Below are 17,162 nucleotides of genomic sequence, written 5' to 3'. Positions count from 1 at the left end.
GTGCTGAGGTGAAAGGCAAATGGGAGGACTTTGCTTTCTCAGTCCACAGGTTGTAATTGTTATGCCCAGTTCCTTAAGCATGAAAATCTGTCTACTTAACCTCTTTCTAAGTAAGTCATTTAAGGAGAGGAGATGAGACTGAGTGTGAGTCTGATAGTAGGCAGGACTCTTATCACAGTGCGAACCATGTCAAACCTCCCATTCAAAGTAGGTGTTGAGAAGAAATCCATGTGCAGCCACAAAAAATATGGTTCCCCAGAACACGGACCATTTATGTGGCCTCCTAGTCGTTACCAATATCTGCTTCTTCTAGGGAATCTAAACTTGTAATATTTTTAATATTCCAATGAATACTGTAGGAAAAGACAGATATGCATTTGATCATGAGAACTTCCCTTTGGCTTAGTTTTGAAGCATCACTGAAACCTGTCTGAATGTCTTGTCACTGTCAGTTCTACCTTGAAAGGCTTTTTTGTAGAAGAGCACTGAAGGTGTTTCCTATCCCACATTTAGCCCGTGTCTTCCCTGGTCATATCTGTCACTCAAAATTACACTTTTATTTGCACTGGATCCCTGCACAAGTGTCAGATTGTGTATCTTAGCACTGAAAACCATTAGTTCACTGCCCACTTATTTCCTCAAAAGCTATAAACTCTCCTGTAATTTTGCTAAATCCTTCACCATGTCATAAATTCTTGCTAATTTCCTCTGGTTTTTACATTATCTGTAAATTTGGAATTAGCAGTAATGTTCACCTTCCAAATCTTTATTAGTAATGAATATGACAAATAGAGTTAGTATGAAAATCTAACAAAATGATTTTTAGACTCTCACGCAGCCTTCATGAGGGTTTAGTGCGTTAAATAGAACTTTCTGTACCTTTTTCAGACTAACCTGCACTCAGTCTTGTTTCCTGCCACAGTAAAACAAGCTTTTCAGGTACAGTATCAGAAAGGAAGTCAGCAGATAAAGGAATCTCATACACTCCTTATTGTCTTCCATCTTTCATTTAAATCCCATAGAGTTTAAAATAGGCTTCGTCCCTTGTTAAGATTCTTTTGCATATGAGAGTGTGCATGAAAATACATGAAATAGGAATATTTGCTAAATCCATGTATCAGAATTTTAAGTTTCTTAGATCTTATTTTTTAGCCATCATTTTCTGAAGAGAGTTGGGTATTTCACATATAAGACTTAAGAAGATTATTTGCTGATGCTGATATGTACCTTCTTTGACACTTGTTTTCTGACTGTATTTTTCAGAATAAATTAAAACATAAGTATTTTTCTTAATTTCAGAGTTAGAACGTTTGATGGCATTAAGCAATGAAATAAAGAATCCAAGTAAGTTGAAGATCTGAATCTATTTTATATTTCTAGAAGAAATATAATTGCATACTAATGACCGGAGTTCCAAAAAGGTTCTTCCTGAGACAATGGAGGCTTCATTTTTCATGGAACAACTTTCTGCCTTATCTTTCCATTCATTTAGAAGAACATGAGTTTGCATTGAATAAAATCATCATTGCCTAAAAGTCTTTTGAAGTTTAACTTTGACAATAGACGATAGGTTGCTACTAGCCAATTCCTTAAATAATGTGGAAACTATGAGATGTAAATTCTTTTCTCCCTTTGAGAAATTAATTTAAAAATCAGCCAAAGACTGAATTTGATGTCTTTTCCCTGCAAAATATTTATTCTATATCCAGCATTCTGTAAATAATAGGGAGATACTAATATTTTACTACAATAGTCCTTTTTCTCCAAGGAAAAAGAAAAACTTTTGCTTACTTTTCTTTCTGCAGCAATACCTCTGAAATCAGAATTAGCTTATGAAGTTCTTGAGAAAGGAGAAGTCCGTTTCTGGATTCAAGCTGAAAGCTTATCACCAGATTCTACCTTCAGATTCGTTATTAATGATAAAGAAGTTGAAAACAGTGATGTAAGTACATATTGAGTACTACACATATGTGATTTTGTTTAATAAATCTTTATGCATTTATAGGTATTCTGTTTTTATACTTGCTTAACCTGAAAGGAATGCCAATATTTAACTTGAATCATTTTTGCAGTGTGGAATTCCTGTTGCAGGGTGAGCCTATTCATACCAAAAAAAGAAAGCAAAGTTTAACCCTCAGAAGTCCGTATTCATTTTGGGTAGCTAGAGGACCAACAGCCAAAGAGACTGAGAAATTACACACAGATGAGTATCAAACACATCTGAGTAAAAGTAGTGCACAAATATTTTAGGAAAATAGCTCAAGACAAAAAAGCTGCTTCAACTACAGTTTTGGACTCCAAACCAGCAAGACATGCTGTTCCCAGAGACCCTCTGAGGCTACTGCTACTAGTTTTGCATATAATGTGGGAGGCACTTGACAATGCAACAATGGTCATGAATATAAAACTTTTAGATGGTGTCACTTTCTGTTTGTTTTTTAAATTTTGGCCTAGAAACTAAATGGGCTTTGAATGGCTACATGGAGATGAAAGGGCAGACCACCAGCTTCCTCCATTTTTATAGCTCTAAGAAGACCTTTCATAGAAAGGGACATAAAAAAGTAGTCAGATTGGGCTGAGAAGAAAGCAAGGTCATGCCTTTGCAGGGCTGGAGTACAGTTCATCTACCGGGCATAAAGCACAGCACTGGAAATATCTTTTCCTGTGAAGAATCCACCTCTAGTGCAGCTGTTTGAAAGGTTCAGTTTATTCCTGAGGATGCAAAGCCTGGTTTTGGCCAGAGAAGTTTATCAGCATTTTTATACCAGAGAAAAGCAAAGAGCATTTACTTTAATTATGTATTGACAAGTGGAAGAAGAAGTGTTTCCGAGTAAAATACTTCTCTGTTTTTCTTACTTTAAGAAGTAATAAACTGTAGCACTGAAAACCTGAATATTAGTGACTAGGATGTATTGAAATGATAGAAGTCTTGGCAATGTTAGTGGAACAGAATGAGCTATTTTTAGCTCGCATATGTTTTGGAAGTGTTGACATCAGAGAGAGTCTTGAAGTGGAGCTGCATTATTTCACCTCTTTAATTAGTAACCCACAGGTGACATTTACATTTGGAGACTGATGATATTTTTGTGGAAAGTCACATAAAAGCTTAGTATTTATGGTGCCCATAAAATCATTGAACTTCATCTTGCTGCATAATGGCAATAGTTAGAAGCCTAATTACACTCTAAAACCTGCCTGGAGACAGGGCTACAGTCACTGAACATGTTCAATAGACCGTTATGCTGGTGAATTGTAGTCTGATTCTTGACATTGGCTGAAGCGATAAATTTTTCCTTCTAGGTCCTAACAGAGAAAGGTTTTGGTAAGATTTCAAAATAATCTGAGAATGGAATGAACTGGGCCCCATTTAATTAGCTGTCATTTTAATCTTTTTTTTCTTTTACCAAAAAGCGAGAAATAAAAAAAAATTCTAGAAGTGTGATAAAGGATCAGATTAAAACATACATCTTGCTCTTCTTTTTCTGCTTCTGGCAAATCTCAATTTAACATTCTTCCTGAGAACTCACAAAATGAATGCAAGTGTTGTCCTTGACCTCTGCGGGCAAGAGACTGCAAGCGAGAATTTGAATTCGCACTTTTTGATACTCTGGTGAAGTTTATAACTTCTCTTTTTAACCTACCTGACCTATCTCCTCAACTCCTACAGACAAACTCTTACATAAGCATTTTTTCTACTTAATTTCCTGATTAATTAATTTTTGTCTTATTCTCTGACATTGTATCTTTCTTTGAACTATGGGAAAGTGCATACCCAAATTATATGGGCATTTTCGCCCTGTTATTTTATATAGATGTTATACCTCAGTCTCTTCCCTCTAAGTCATTTATTTAATAAGTTGCTATCCTAATCAATCTGTTGGCTACTGCTTTGTTAATTCCATTATCTTTTCTCTTTCTTCATTCTTCAGTTTAATTCATTAAGATTTAAACTAATGCTATTTGCACATTTGAAAGTACTAGTAATGAATGCTACACATCTTGACTATGTCTACACTATTCTTCCAGGCTTGTTGTCCATACAACAGTGAATCTGTTCTTGAGGCTGGCCAGAAGGTGTCCCTCAAAGCTGAAGCAGATATATCTGTGGGGTCATTGCAGCTAATTTTGGATCAGTACTTAAAGGTTCTTCCACTTAAGGAAGTGGTCCCAGAGAGTTTAATAAGTGGTATTTTTATTAGATTTTTTTTCCTTCTTTCTTTCTTCCCCTTTCTTAAACTTTATCTACCCGTGGCTTTAGGTACCTTTTTCTAGTCTTGGAGTCCAATAAAAAGGTTAATCAAAACATTCTGTTTATAAAGCATCATGTCTCCTTTTAATAGTACAGGGTTTATAATAATTTACTGCATAGAACTCCTTCTAGATGGTGACATTTACTTCTCTGTCCCATCATGAACGGAAAAGTTAGTGTGTAATATCCTTGGCTACATTGGTTACCTAAAAGTATATATCGAGTAACTTCTGTGGATTATTTTTGCTTCGTTTTAGGAATTTGTTAGTTGAGATTCAAACAACGTCACTGTGTTAGTGGGACACACAGTCCTCATGGTTGTTACTCACTGAATGAAAGAGGATATTACTTAATAAAAGGTGATTGTATCTAAAATAGTGCCTGCAAATTCAAAACACATCTTTTGCAAATATTGTCCAATATTTTCTTGCAATTTTCTGTTTCCTTGACGATGCCTGCCAATAATTTATCTTTCTGGAATATTTTAACAGAAAGCAAACACAAAAACGACCCAAACAGTGAAAAGCATATTTAACTTTGAATTCAAGTCAATATTTGGTGTTTTGGGTATTCTGCAAGCACTTAGTAGGTAACTAGATATCTTTACAGAATTCTAATTCTCTTTTGATGGACTTTGTTGATCTTTTTAGTTCCCAGAAGCTTTGCTGGTTTTGCACAAGTTACTGCTCTCATAGTCTTGCACTTTAGTGTTCTTTGAAAAGAATACCTAGCATTAGATGAGTAAATCATTATACCCTTCCTAAAGAAACTTTTTTTAGTGAGAAAACAAGATCAAGTATTGAGCTCAGAGATATTTAGTAGTGATGACTTTTTGGATTTGTTGTGATGGATTTATTTGGAGATCCACATTTGTGTCTACAAATATAATAATTCCAGCTATTTCTGGGCTCTGCTAGGAATAGTTCTTCAGCCTAGCAAAACCCCTTGTTGAACTGGAAGCTGTAATGCAGCTAAAGGATGGCTGTGTAGGCTCTTCTTCAAACATGCATCATAGTGCCATAAACTATTATTTTTAAATCCAAACCAGCTGTATTATGAGGACTCGAGGATTCCAAATGCAGCTGCACACAGAGGTTTCTGTCACGACTGGGATCTTGCTGTAAAACAGTAAATTCAAGCATAGCCCTGTTTCCATAGTTTACAATTAAAAGGACATGAAAAAGCTTGAGTGTAGAGGCAGGGATATAAAACATGATTAATTCAATAGGGAATCATAAGTAATTTACACTATACTAGAATAAAGTTATTACTTGTTTATTTCAGAGGCATAAAATAAATTGTGACCGTTCAAGTGGCATTATAGAAATGGTGATGGACCGATTTACAATTGACAATGAAGGTACCTACACAGTACAGATTCAAGATGGAAAGGCCAAGAACCAGTCTTCATTAGTTCTCATTGGAGATGGTATGTTCACTGAAACATTGAAACTTTGATGAAGAAATGAACTTCAATTAGTCTTTGAGTAATTTTGTGACTAACTCCTTTTTCATTTGCCTCTTCTAAAATTTAGCATTCAAGGCAGTATTGGCTGAGTCTGAGCTCCAGCGAAAGGAATTTCTCAGGAAGCAAGGTAAGACAGAGTAGGCTGGTGACTTTAGGCCCAGTTTGCAGCTAATGATGCATTCCTGGTGAATACTAAGTGCTTCCAACTTCATTAGAAGATGCGTATATTGCACAGTTTGAGGAGACACTGAACCCTTGGTGGATCTTGTTTTCCAACATTGTCATATGACACATGCAAGTTGTGACAGAACTTTCACTAAATAGAGAAATAAAGTGGGATTCCTTACAAGAGGTTATCTTTGCTCAATATTCATGAGAAGTGTGCCTTCTGTAGGCTCTGATCCAATAAAACATTTCAGCATGTTTAGTTTTAAGCATACAAATTGTCCCTTCAATATAATTGACAGAAGAGTAGACACCATCGTGTCAGACAAGGAAGATTAAAAACCTGATCCTGTGGTTTCTGTCCAGGCAAAATTCCAGGAATTAAATGTATATTTGTTGCATAGTTCCTATACAGTTACAGAGTTTGTTATATACTGGTTATTGACTTTGCAGCTGAAAGTAAGAATTACTATTGGATACCTAATTCAGAATTCTATCACTGTGAAATCCTTAAAAAATTGAGTTTAAGCTCTAGTTTGTAATTTTCACTTGGCAAGCACATGGCTTCTAGGATGAAAATAAGAATAATAATTAAAAGCATTTATTCTAAATAGCTTAGGTAAGATTCTCTACATAAGCAATGTGATTCTATTATTTTCTATTTTTTCTGCAGGGGGGGATTTTTTTTTACTAGATTAAGGAAAGAAATTATACCACTTACAGCATAAACTCACAGGATCCTTCAGTTCTTAATGATTTAAGTGAAAGTCTGGGACTTTGCTGCCTCCCAGGTCTGGATATTGCAGTTATAGGCCCTGATCCTGCAGACACTAAAACATATAAATTTACTGACATGAGTAACCACAATAACTTTGAAAAGGCCATGTATGTCAGTAAATTTACTTAAGGATATATATTTTTGCAGGATTGGAACCTGAGTGGGGAAAAGGAATATTTCCTGTTTTGCTTGTAATGCTTAATACATTTTTTAACTTTATATAACTTAGACAAATAATGTCTGGCAAGGGATTTTTGCTTTTAACATTTAATGGAGTATTTGGATACATTTTTTTATTCTCCAGTTCCCTTTGCATTAAATACATTGTTTGTACACTGTTTTGTAGCTACTCTGTTTCTTTCCTGTGCTTAGTTGGCAATTGGGCATAAACATGTTTAATAAACTAATTTGTCTCACTGTTTTACATTTTTGAATATTACATGACTTATCATACAAACAGAGATGAGCCTCAGGTTTCTAAGCTGAACTGTAGACACCTGCGTCAATATGATAAAAACTTACTGCAGGATTTTCCTTCTAGTGCATGGGTAGTTCAGGCATTGCCTCTCATCATTCTTGTGTAAGGATGTTATAATAGAATTGTCATCCTTTTTCTTTCTTTCACTGGATCTCTCTGATACTCTTCTTTCTACAACATATGCTTTAAGACAATTTTGTTTCTTAGGTCCTCACTTCTCAGAGTTTTTGTATTGGAAAGTTACAGAGGAATGTGAAGTTATACTTGCTTGTAAGGTGAGGAAAAATACTTGAAATAATTAGTTAGACTGTATTGATTAAAAATGGAGGTAGGAAAATATGAGGAAAGATTTTGATATTTTTAAAATTAAAAGTTTCATATGAAAACTTTTTTTATTATTTAGAAATATTTAAAATCAAAATTTCTGTCTTACTACTCTTCAGCAGTAGTCTTCATTAAAACAAAAAAATTACAGGACATTTCTAAATGTGTTAGGTAATCCAATTCTTTATAATAATTGTGAGCCATAAAAATAATTTAAACAAAATATTCATCCCTTAACGGTCCTTCTTCCTCAAAAAATAGCCACAAAAAGCCAGAGTTCAAAGTCTTTCCTCACCATTTTCTGATTTGGAGGTTCGTCTACCAAAGCATCTGTTATTTAATCAACTGTAACCAAACATGCAACAAAGACTTCTAGAATTAAAGTTATAAAACATGATTTTTATTGTATTTAGCTAATGACTTTTGAATCTTAACTAATGCTAATGTGCATGGAATTGAGAGTAACTTCTGCTATTAACATCTTTATATGCCATTCTAAACTGATATTTTTTCATTTTTGTTGCTCTTCTAGAGTGACTAATTAGAAGTCTGAATAACTGAGTTAATTGAATTCAACAAGCATCAAACTCTTCTTCATTGCCTTTTCCTGTAATATGGACTCTTTTGTATTAATTTTCTCCACTTCTTTTGAATAAGTTTTTGGCTTTTAATTAGACTAACTTGAATCATTCATTATGAGCAATTTACATGCACATTTCTGGGTTTGTTTTTTTTCATTTTTTTCTGCTCACTAATTAGGAGACCTTTAACCTCAACATATTCCCAGCAGAACTGACCTGGGTGGTGAAGCTGCCATTCTGTGTGCCCCCATTTTAGGGCTCAACACTCATTAGCTAACATGGTACCTTTGCTGATACTGAGCTGCAAAGCTGGAATACTTTATAATCCCAACATGCGTTTGCCTCAGGCATGAACCCTGCTTATCCTTTCATGCACATGGGGAATTAAATGTTGCTGAACCAGTTATACTAGTGTTAATTCTCTACAAATTAATCTGAAATTATCCTTCTTTTCATTGACTATTGAGCCTGTTTATACCACTGAAACTGTGAAAGGCTGAGTGTCTGATTATATGCTTTTCACCCATGTACTTCTTGTTCATAAGGTCAGAACATTTTATGTAAATGAAATCTAGGATGTGAGCTGTTTGCACACTCATCATTTTAAGTATGCCGTTGACCTTATAATGTTTGTTACTGTTAGTATGTGACTGGCCATTAGGTTCACATGGTACTGTTGTTTGTGCCTGTTTAACTGATATTTGTACATAGGAAGAATTTGAACAATAAAGCCTGGATTTGTCCTACGAACTTCAGATACCTGACATTCAAGTTAGAAGTGTGGCTGCCCTAGGCTATTCCTGTGATAATAAAACATCCAAGGAACAGTCTCTGCCTCCCCAGGCCTTATCATAGCACTTGGCCCAGGTCTCTTCTAGGCTCTGTTTAGTGCTCCTGTGCAAAAATAATCGTCATGGGTGTTTTCACCTCTTGAAAGAGCCTGGGATAACATGAAGAAAGCACCTGTAAGAGAGGGCTTTTTGCCTTGACTTTCTCAAAGGCCATGGCATGAAATAGGGGAGTTAGGAAACCAGGCCAACTGGAAGCTTGTGTAGGGCAGAAGACTGACTGTATGATCCAGGTCCATAACAGTAATAATGAACAAATATGGATTGTGTCATAAAAGAGAATATAAAAAGTAATACACGATACTTCACGTACCACTTATTTTCTATATGTAATTGGACCTGATTGACTTTTGATTGACTTAGTATTTAATTCTGAAAGAGCTGGGACTAATGACCTTGTTCTTGGTATTGTAGCCCCTGCATGCCAGTGGGACATGTTTGTCCATCTGAATGAGAATTTGATGGTGTTTGTTTTTTATTATGTGTTTATTTTTCTTCATATGCCAGCATCTACTATAATATTTCTTCAAGTACTTTTAAATTTCAGAATGTTCAGAAGCTACCTGCTTTTGCATAACTTTTGACCCTTATTTGTACTGTGTCTGTTAAAAGCAAGATTTTTGGTGTGTGGCTGAACAGCAAAAAAGGTAACTTTTCATAGTAAATGTCAACATGAAATAACTTCAGCACTGCAAATTGCATGTGTCTGAAACTCAGTCTATTTCTTGTCAGATTGAGTGCTAACAGTTTTTTGATGAAAAATTGTTGAAGACCATTAAAGGCTTGTTCCTTCAGGCTTTGTTCAAATAAAATTGCCACTCATGTCATGTGACTCCAGGAATAGCCACTTTGTAGTTACTGGTAAATGTAAAGTGCTGCTCACTTTTCTCAAGCAAGGCATTGCTTTGGGCCAGGTTGTGTGATCTCAAATACTCTGTCAGAGATCCATAGCAACTACACTGGTTATTAAGCAGCAATATATGTGATTAATTTGAGCAGGTTTTATAGACATGTCCAGGAATCAGTATAGGAGGCCCTCCTATTTGTCTAGTCACCTCTATAGAAAGCTTTCATAGAGCTGTTCATCTATGGAATGACTTCTCTAATGTGAAAGGGTTAGATATTGGTGCATGTTTTTTCCTCCAAGCAAGCCACTTAAAAACTATTGCAGATCTGTATTAACTTTTGGGCTGCCCTCTATCCATTTGTTCAGTTCTTTTTTAAGAAGGCTTTTTAAAGCAACTGCCTGGGGACTGAGAATGTCCTGCCAGCTCTGTCCTTCTACCAAAGCCATGCTGACCGGGAATTCAGGCTATGCATGGAAATACCATTGCATTTTTGTGATTTTTAGAAGGGTATGGGTATAGTGATGTCAAATAAACCATAGTGTTGTTGAAAGGGAGAAAAATAAAATATATTGCCAGGATTTCTAAAAGACCTGGACTTTTAGCTTCTTTGAATTCACAGTTTGAGTTCATTCATCCAGCAATACTTTAAGCATCACCAATACACAATTTATATTTCAAAATTACAGCAGTACTTGAGGTATAGCTGTAGTCTATTTATGCATTGCTTAGATGAGCTGCTGCTACTACAGCAAAATTCTGGCTTTCAAGCAACTTCTCTGCATTTGCACTATGCTGTTAAGCCCCTTTGTGTTGGGAGAGACTCCAATTTGCAGGATTCCTCAAGTCTTTGTACTTCCCATAGGACACAATGTAGTAGAAAAAAAGGATTTCTGGTGCAGCTCGCAATTTTGAAGTCTCAAATGCTTTCAGAATAGTAATTTCAGTTGCTCTCTGCAGTTTAGCCCTGAAAGACATTGCTTAGCTAGCTGGGATAAACCTGCAAATTGGCTGAAGACTCTCTAAGATAAGGCCTAAGTTCTGTGTTACAGTTCTCTGGAGACACATGGCAGACACAAAAAGAAAAAGGAGAGTTCAGCTGCTCTAATTTCAAAGATACTTCTCATAAATATCTCTTAGACAAACTACAACCACATAGCAAGGGTGCAAAACCCTTTAAGGGAACAGATTGACAGGATTGCCTTTAAGGATTTGACAGGGCTCTGAAGCTGGAAGCTGTATACTTCTGACCAGTTCTGTGCTGCAAATAAATACCATAGGACTTAGATTTGCTTAGTAGGACTTGGTTGAAATTGGTTTTTTACTTAGCTTTGTTTGACTCGTGTTATAAAAAAATTAGCTGCTTATCTTGAAAGTACCTGTGTGACTACATACAGTATGATACCTTTCTTCAGGATGTAGCCAGGCTTATGTGCCTTTTCTGTTGTACAGGTCGCGAACACAAAGAAGGAAACTGTTTTCAAGTGGTATAAGGATGGTTCTGGGATTGACGTCGATGAGGTGCCTGATCTGCAGAAGGGAGAATGTCACCTCAGTATTCCCAGGGTACAGTATCGCCTACTGATTAGAAATGACAGCTTCTGCTTGACACGCTATAGATTTGCCAGGCAGAGCGCTAAACCAGCTATCATGATTTCTGTGAACCATTTTAAGAAAAAGCATATTTGCTACCCTTCAATTAGCTGGTGAGTAGCTAATGCTAGTAAAAGAGTATCTGTTTCTGTTATCAGCTCAGACAGTTCATGCTTAAGTTGCTTCAGCATCCTTAGGTGAACTCCATCTCGTTCTTTCTTATTGCTCCTTAATTTTTCAATTTGTTCAGGCACCTCATTTCTGACAGGGTTTCAGTTTTATTGCCTAAACTGAATAGGTTTGAGGTATACGGCTTCTTAAGATTTATCTTTATGCAAACAGGATAACCTAACTTGTGTCTGAAGCCTTAGCCTCCATAGTTGCTGCCTTCGTCAAGTGCCAAAACCTCCCTGGATCAAGTTTTTCTGCTTTCAGCATAACGTACATTCTATTTAATTGATTTATTTATTTTATTTATTGGTTTCATATTCTTCTAATTTACTTCATTCATTTCACTTGCAAGAGAATACTGACTTTCCAGTGGCTTCGTTTTTCTTGAGTAGACTTATTTTGGGGAGGCTGGTTTCTGCTTGTCTTGAATTGCTCTTGTTACTTGTCACTCAATTATATGATGCTTCTACTATGATTTACTTGCTTGTGGACTTGTATAAGTCTAAGACTCAATTAAATAGCCTCCAATTTATATATAAATATTTACATATTTTCCTTCAGGTTTTAAAATAAATTAAAATGAGAACACCCAAAACAAAACCCCCTACTGCCTTTAATGCAGCATCACTGTGTTAGATTTTAGAATGTAAGCTCTACAAGGGTAGTGAATTAATAGTTTTTTTAGCATAGATATAATTTGACTACAGTTGCTGCTTGAATGCACGCTACTGAATTGATATTTGGACAGTTAAAGAATATAGATCTGTTGTTATACTTTACATAGCTTGATTCAAAAAAGTAATCATTTTGGTTGAAAAAAAGGTGCATTTCTAAAGTTTGTGCAGGTTGAGGTTACCTTCTGTTACATCTTACTACACGACATAATTTCTACTGACCAGGATCAATCCTGTTTGTCTTTTTGGAACAAGAGAAAAAACATTGTTTCTCAAGGCAATTGAACTGAAATCAGAATATGTTTTAGGCTTAAGAACCAACTACAGCTCCATAAAAAAGCATGCACAAGCCATTCATAGTTTTCATCTCATCTCTGGTAAGATTATTTAACCAGAATGTGGTACAATGTATGTTGTTTGATTTAGAAAAACATGCAGGGGTTGAGCAAATGTTGTACTATTATCAAGTTTGTCAGTAAACATCTTGTGTGTTCCTTGTAGCTGTCTCGCAAAGATGAAGGAGTTTATAAGGCAACGCTATCAGATGATAGAGGTCACGATGCATCTACTCTTGATTTATCAGGAAAAGGTAACATTCAGTTTACTATATTGAAATAACGATCTCCACATCTTCTTAAGAGGTGTTGAAGATCTATCATTGCAAATGGCAAGTTAGCAAATATTTTTGGGGTCCTTTGCATTTCAGTGCTCTTCTTATGTTATAGAGGCCTGAACTGCAGATCACCAGTTTAGGAGGGGTGACATTGGGCATTGTAATGATTAATCTCTAGCACTCTGACAGGCAAGAAATGAAGTAAGTTTCTAATCAGACAGATGGTCCCTTTTATGTAATATCTTTAGAGAGCTCACTCTCTCTCAAATTTGTTAAGCTTTAATGTCTCCAAACCCCTAACGCACCAAAAAGTACTGAATATGTTGATGTGGGACTGACAGTGGGGCCTGAGAGTTATTTCGATTGCTGAATCATAAAGCTGTTTTGTAAGTTAACTCCAGCAGGCAGCTCAGCCCCACACAGCCACTTGCTCACTCCCCCTCAGTGGGATGGGGGAGAGAATTGGAAGGGTAAAAATGAGATAACTCATGGGCTGAGATAAAGACAGTTTAAAAGGTAAAGCAAAAGCTGTGCATGCAGGCGAAGCAAAACAAGGAATCCATTCACTGCTTCCCATTGGCAGGCAGGTGTTCAGCCATCTCCAGGAAAGCAGCGTAATGGTGTCTTGGGAAGACCAACACCATAAGTCTGAACATCCCCCCTTCCTTCTTTTTCCCTGAGCTTTTATTGCTGTGCATGATGTCATATGGTATGGGATATCTCTTTGGTCGGTTGGAGTCAGCTGTCCCGGCTGTGTCCCCTTCCAAATCCTTGTGCACCCCCAGACTATTTGCTGGTGGGGCAGTCTGAGGAAGGGAAATAAAAGGCCTTCACGCTGTGCAAGCACTGCTCAGCAATTGCTAAAACATCCCTGTGTTATCAACACTGTTTTAGTCACAAATACAAAACACAGCACCATACAAGCTTCTGTGAAGAAAATCAACTCTATCCCAGTCAAAACCAGTACAATCTCCATCCCGTATTCCATACCATTTATGTCAGGCTCAGGTCCCACACTATCCAATACATCCTCATTAACCACCTCCTCCCTTCCTGTCCTTTGATATATACACAGATATCATTTCCTTAGTCTATGGATTTTCAAGTACAGGGTATCCTGACCACCGGAATAAACAAAAGGTACAGTAGTTCTCCATCTTATGGTCAGGGGTCCTTCCAGCTTCCAGAGACTATGCTTCAGGTAAGGCAAGACTGTGCTGTGCTGGAAATGTACAGTGAAATGCCTATTTAGAGAATTGACAGTGTCTAATTCCGTGGGTCCAGGAGGCTTTGAAAATGTCAACCAGCAAAAACACAAAAACTGCACTGTTAAACCAAACAGTGAGTCTCCTAAATGATGGAGTTAGCCTTGAAATGCAAAGGATAAACAGAAAAGTTTAGCATGAACCGGGCCCTGGAAGACTGCATATAGTATGGGGCAGGCTAGTTCAAGCCCAGTGTGCACTGGCATTCAAATGAAGATAAATATAGTCTCTCAGGCATTTTTCTTCTGCATAAATTCTGCCCATTATTCTTCCAGAAAAAAATGTCTCATTTAGACAGTATAGGTAATATAACCCCACTTTCCCAGACATCTGTAGTGTAATGTATATATAGCATGCAATTCATGTCCTCATGTCAGCAGGCCAGTAGAAGCATACTGGAGTTTGCAGAGGGTTATGGAATTGAATCACAATCTATTTTAGCAGAGACAAAAAACGTGTAGATACAGATCCATACAGACCAAATATACAAATAATATTTTCTGAACTTCATGCATTTCTCTGTCTTCCCCATTCATAAAGTTCTTCAGCCTTGAATATACATTTTTCAGTCTTGAATATGTGTTCTTCAGATTATGGTGCTTCTTTCTTTCTCTCTCTTTCCATATTGCACAGTGACACTGAATAGCATTCTTCTGCTATGAAGGAGTTCCCTGCCCTTCTGCCCTTGTCTCCAGGGTTCTCCCCTTCTGCAAATCCATCAGCTCTGCAATATTTCAAAAGCTTGATATGATACCTGCTTTCTTTCACTTGCTGTTGAAGGGGTTTACATTTGTCAAATGCCATCCTACAGGGAACAGGCGAAAACTGTTTTCACCTATAATGTGATAATTTGTTTCCCCTGCACTGTCCTTTGAATGTGAACTATCCAGTTTTAATGACCTTTTATTGTTTCTGGCCTGAGGCATACAAAGATTTGACAGCAGACAGCTGACTCCACACACAGCGGAGATACTGAGTGAGACAGCACAGAATTCATATGCTGTACACAGGCAGTCTCCAATTTGTCCCATACACCTGTTGTAATTCTAATGGTTTTCTTTGCCTAAGGATGTGAAGATTTCGCATATTTCTTTAATTAAACTTACTACAGCAAAGCTATATTCTGACTGAATTTTTGGTAAATTTCCTTTTTTTTTTTTTTCTTTTTTTCTTTTCAGTGTATGATGATATAATGCTGGCACTGAGCGGAGTCAGTGGTAAGTAAATGCTGTCTTGGATTCTCATGTAGGTTTTTTATGTTAAAGTCATCTGAGCCTGAGGCAGACAATTTTTATTGTAAATGGGAAATCTCTGAGAGTCACAATGCTTATATTATTATGGACATGCTATTAAGTTTCTGAATAGGCAGTTGACCTTGCTAATTGACACTATTAAAAGGGAACAAAGTATTATTCCACCTGGCTTGTTTGGTTTAGATACTGTGACAATGTTGTAGCAATAATTTTCTTCCTACTTCCCATCAATCAGTGACCCCTGATACAGAGAGAACAAGACTCTGATCCTGCTCCCAGGGAGCAGTTGGGAGTCATTCCACTGAAAGAACAGGGGTTGCACAAAAATAAATTTTTCGTGCAATTAGAATTATGACACTACTGTTTCACAGCAATTACATGACTAGCTACTTATTTCACAATGGATCTTGCTAGTCATAATGCTTGTGTATGATAATAAAACCATAAACTCATACTGAACTTTCACCTGATACAAATCAGCAGATCTCCTTTGAAAGGCATGAACAATTGTCTGTTTGTGGTAGTTGAAAATCATGGCCGAGATCTTGAATATTTTTTTGTCCTGGCAGTAGCAGTAGTCCATTTGACTGTTTCCCGTTCATTCCACTATCCTGTTTGATCTGCATATATTCTCTTTTATGTAGGTAAGTCAGCCTCTCCACTGAAGATCCTTTGCACTGAGGAAGGAATAAGGCTCCAGTGTTTCTTGAAGTACTACAATGAAGAAATGAAAGTCAACTGGTCTCACAGGTAGATGAGAATATTTTTTCAATTTTATTTGAGAAAAAATGACGTCTTTATGATTTACTATTTACTGTTCTGTGGCATTCGTTTAGTAACTGGACCACATTGATAAATTTCTCTTTCCAGCACTTCATATTCTCTTTTCACATAGCTAGTACATACGGTAAAAGAAATATTAACAGACTTGTCCAACACCTATCAAGAGGGCTGTAACAGCCAGGAAAAAAGAATCTACAGTATTCCAGTAGTTTTTTTATTCTATGCAAGACTGTGTCTTCCACTATATTATCTGGTTGGTTCAAAGATAGCAAAATATTTGAGCATAGTTTTCTACTCAGGGCTGCCCTTTTCTTTAAATGAATTAAATTCTCCTCCACTACTAGGTGAATACCAAGGATCTGCTCTCACAGTTTAATAAAAGCCTGTATTAAGAAAGGAATTTATTTTTTTTCAAACTGATACAGTCTTAAGTAACCCAAAATATTTTAAATCTGTTCCTCTTTGAAAAGATATTCAATGGGACACAGAACACTTTGAGAGTAGCCCTCAGAGCTGAGAATATAACCAGAAATGAGCTTTAAAGTTCCCAATAGTTTTCCACTCTCATGTTACATTAATGTTTGACTTTGGAGGCACTCTATTCATCTGTGTATTTACAGTTAAATGTGTATTCAAATGCTTTGCTATGTCAGGCCCTCATTTGTTTGAAACTGCAGGTAAGGTTTGGAAGGATTTTAAAAATCTTCAAGTGGTTTCAACTTTCACATTCCTTGATGGGCTACAAAGATGACACATGGTGAACTGGTCTGACTTGGACATGAAGAGGCTGGTTTATCAGCATGTTGTCCTAGTTTTGCAATGCTGTCCAGCCCTTGATTTCTATGAAGACAGGAACAAAAGAAAAGTGTCAGTGATCATCGTGTTCAGGGATCTCGAGAACACTTATGCAAGGTGTGCAGCTGTTGTGGTTTAACCCCAGCCAGCAACTAAGCACCACACAGCCACTTGCTCAGTCCCCCTCAGTGGGATGGGGGAAAGAATCGGAAGAGTAGAAGTGAGAAAACTCATAGGTTGAGATAAAGACAGTTTAATAGGTAAAGGAAAAGCTACGCA

General features: G+C 36.7%; 1 protein-coding gene across 1 annotated transcript in view; it reads left to right on the top strand.

The window, feature by feature from the left end:
* The window catches only part of MYOM2 (myomesin 2), an 81,813-nt gene that overhangs the window by 55,736 nt on the left and 8,915 nt on the right, over nucleotides 1-17,162 (top strand). Inside the window, exons 26-34 of the mRNA XM_087776342.1 lie at nucleotides 1,300-1,344; nucleotides 1,806-1,942; nucleotides 5,534-5,678; nucleotides 5,785-5,844; nucleotides 7,346-7,413; nucleotides 11,189-11,302; nucleotides 12,676-12,763; nucleotides 15,231-15,269; nucleotides 15,950-16,055. Of these exons, the coding sequence (XP_087632468.1) occupies nucleotides 1,300-1,344; nucleotides 1,806-1,942; nucleotides 5,534-5,678; nucleotides 5,785-5,844; nucleotides 7,346-7,413; nucleotides 11,189-11,302; nucleotides 12,676-12,763; nucleotides 15,231-15,269; nucleotides 15,950-16,055 (802 nt within the window). The remainder of the gene's footprint in view (nucleotides 1-1,299; nucleotides 1,345-1,805; nucleotides 1,943-5,533; nucleotides 5,679-5,784; nucleotides 5,845-7,345; nucleotides 7,414-11,188; nucleotides 11,303-12,675; nucleotides 12,764-15,230; nucleotides 15,270-15,949; nucleotides 16,056-17,162) is intronic.

This window comes from Nipponia nippon, unplaced genomic scaffold (assembly GCF_047370975.1).
Source record: "Nipponia nippon isolate SJK-2023a ecotype South Korea unplaced genomic scaffold, ASM4737097v1 scaffold_4, whole genome shotgun sequence".
Lineage (NCBI taxonomy): Eukaryota > Metazoa > Chordata > Aves > Pelecaniformes > Threskiornithidae > Nipponia > Nipponia nippon.
This window is presented reverse-complemented; position numbering and strand designations above follow the sequence as displayed.